General features: G+C 38.1%; 1 protein-coding gene across 1 annotated transcript in view; it reads left to right on the forward strand.

The window, feature by feature from the left end:
* The window catches only part of LOC107747022 (ribosomal protein S6 kinase beta-1-like), a 15,050-nt gene extending 12,163 nt beyond the window's left edge, over positions 1-2,887 (forward strand). The window contains exons 14-15 of the mRNA XM_016561436.1: positions 1,442-1,554; positions 2,090-2,887. Coding sequence (XP_016416922.1) covers positions 1,442-1,554; positions 2,090-2,345 — 369 coding nt within the window. The 3' untranslated portion in view covers positions 2,346-2,887. The remainder of the gene's footprint in view (positions 1-1,441; positions 1,555-2,089) is intronic.
* Positions 2,888-2,900: the final 13 nt, after the last annotated feature.

Genomic DNA, 2,900 nt, shown 5'->3' on the forward strand with positions numbered 1-2,900 from the left:
TAATAACATTTCGCAAGATTACGTTTTTTTTCTGTATTTTTGATCAAATAAATGCAGCCTTGATGAGCATAAGAGACTTCTTTAAAAAAACATTACATGTCTTACTGATCCCAAACTTTTAACCGGTAATGTATATATTTAATATATTAAAACTAAATTTTCAGCAGTTCAAATAAACAGCATTTATTTGCAATAGAAATCTTTTGTAACAATGTAAAAGTCTTTACTGTAACTTTTGATCAATTTAATACATCCTTGCTGAAAAAAAGTATTAAAGGGGTCATATGATGCGATTTCAAGTTTTCCTTTCTCTTTGGAGTGTTACAAGCTGATTCTGCATAGATAAGATCCCTGAAGTTGCAAAGACTAAAGTCTCAAAACCAAAGAGATATTCTTTATCAAAGTTAAGACTCTGCCACGCCCCCCTAAAACGGCTCGTTCTAACACGCCCCCACATATCGTCACTATGTGGAAATATTAGCATAATGCCGCCCAAATGTGCACGCAAAGAAAGAAGGCGTGGTTTCAGTAACCGCAGTTAATGTTGAAGCAGCCATGTCAATATGGACGACCATTTCGTGAACCTAGGAGAGGAGGTAATTCTGACTTTGCTATGACAATCTGGCGCTTCTGAATCAGCTACTGTTTGTTATTAGTTTAAGTATTTGCTATTGACTGTTCAAATGCAGAGTTTTACGCATTGTGTATGTGTATGTGTATGTGTGTGTGTGTGTGTATGCGTGCGCGCGCGTGTGAGAGAGAGAGAGAGAGAGCGGTGTGTGTGTGTGTGTGAGAGAGAGGCATAGAGGACCTACAGTAATGTACAGTATTTGAAAAATAATGTGTTTTTTGAACATTAAAGCATGTCAACATATTCTGTTACACCAAATACACAAAATAATGATCTTTAAAAAAGCATCATATGACCCCTTTAATTTCTTTCAAAAACCTTACCGGCCCTAAACTTTTGAATTGTAGTGTAGATAAATAAACAAAGATGTTCTTCAGACAAATAGTGTAATATTACTCACCACTAAAGCCTTAGTGTACGTGACACCATAGTCCAAACATAACAAGAACCCGACTGAAGCCTCCAAATTTGTTTATACACCATTTGATCTTAATTATCATCAGCATGCTGTGTAGAGCACTCAAGAATGTGTACGAGATTCATTTCTGACTTCCGACCTACGTTGTGAGTGTGTGGTAAATTAGTTATTTTTGTAGACAAACTTACGAGAAAGGGATAATGTCTCTCATCTGGTCTGTATTATTACTGTTTAACTGTTTTTTCCAGCTCTTAGCGTGACATGTTCTTTTTTTGGTTCATCATAATTGCACATCCTCTACACTCATCTACTTTTTTTTTCCTTTTATTTTGTCTACCCAAACTTTTTTTTTTCCCCCATTTAATCTCTTCTCGGATGTCATCTCTCCTCAGGGCTTTACGTACATAGCTCCATCTGTGCTCGAAAACATCAACGAGAAGTTCACTTTTGAGCCAAAATCCCGTTCACCTCGCAAGCTTCTGGGAAGCCCAAGAACACCAGTGAGGTAATGTTTTCTCATTCCACTGAGATTCGCACAGTTTGCAGTGTGTATAAAGTAGTTCTGTCATGTTTTATGATCTTGTAGGGCTGGGTAAAAAAAATATTAGTCATGATCTGCATTTGAAGAAACGGATTACTTTTAAGAATGAATCATTAAAATAAGCTCACAGGCTGTGTCCGAATATGCTTGCTTCCCTACTATATAGTAGGTGGAAAACAGTACATGAAGAGTAGTAGGTCCGAATTAATAGTATTTAAACAGTAGGCGGAAAAATACCCAAATGCCTTACTACTTCCTCTCTCTCTATATATATTTATATTTATATATGTATATATACACTAACTAATCGAAATGTGTATTGATTCCCAACCCTGTGATTTTGTAGGGAATGACATTGATTTCATTTATCTGGGCTTTAAGTCCAAGATTGTGTACATGCTGTAACATGCTTATCTGGTCATGTTTATCCTGGTTTTGCATTTGTAATTTAACATGAATCGAGATCCGTAACCCGTGATGCCATACTTGCTTTTTCCAGCCCTGTGAAGGCTGAAGGGTTAGACGGTTGGACTCGGGGTCCACTCTTCCCAGAATTGCCCACAACCACCTCCTCTCTCCTGCCGCCCACTGATACGCCCATGGAGGTGTCTAATGTGGAGCAGCTGGACATTAGCAGCAACATGGAGGTGTCAGCCCCTCTCCCCATCAAAAAACCATCCAACACAGGGTCATTTGTGAAACCGACTCACCCAGCGGGCGGCAGGAGACCCAAGCATTTAAGGATGAATCATTGATGAACGTCTTAAGTTTTGTATTTTAGGAATTTATCAAATTACCCAAAAGGCCTTTCTGCACCCAGTTTCTGTCTCTTAAACACTTGCCGCACCAGTGTACTTCATGCAAGCATGCAGAGCTGTAACCTCTCTCTGCTTGCATTATGGTGAGGGGGGCTGCTGCTTGCTATGAAAGAGCACCTTGCACTCTGAGCATGAATTTCACAGTTTATCTTTTATATGCCATGCTCATGCAAAACGTGAGGGAGAATTCATTGTGTCTTCTGTTGTATATTTGAAGTTTGAGTCACTTATTGTGTTTTGCTTGACTGTATGATGTTGGGATAGCTCTAACAGTATTTAAATGGATAAAAAAATAAAATAAATTCTGTCATGTACTCACCCTTATGTCATTCCAAACCTGTATAACTTGCTTTCTTTTTTCTGTGGAACACGAAAGATGATTTTCTCAGCGTTTTGTTGTTTTAGACCGATTGACCTTCATTATGTGGACAAAAACAGTTGAATTATGCTTCAAAATTTCTTTTGTGTTTCACAGAAGAACAGAAAGTCATC

The sequence above is a fragment of the Sinocyclocheilus rhinocerous genome, unplaced genomic scaffold (genome assembly GCF_001515625.1).
Source record: "Sinocyclocheilus rhinocerous isolate Xijiao unplaced genomic scaffold, SAMN03320098_v1.1 scaffold708, whole genome shotgun sequence".
Taxonomy (NCBI): domain Eukaryota; kingdom Metazoa; phylum Chordata; class Actinopteri; order Cypriniformes; family Cyprinidae; genus Sinocyclocheilus; species Sinocyclocheilus rhinocerous.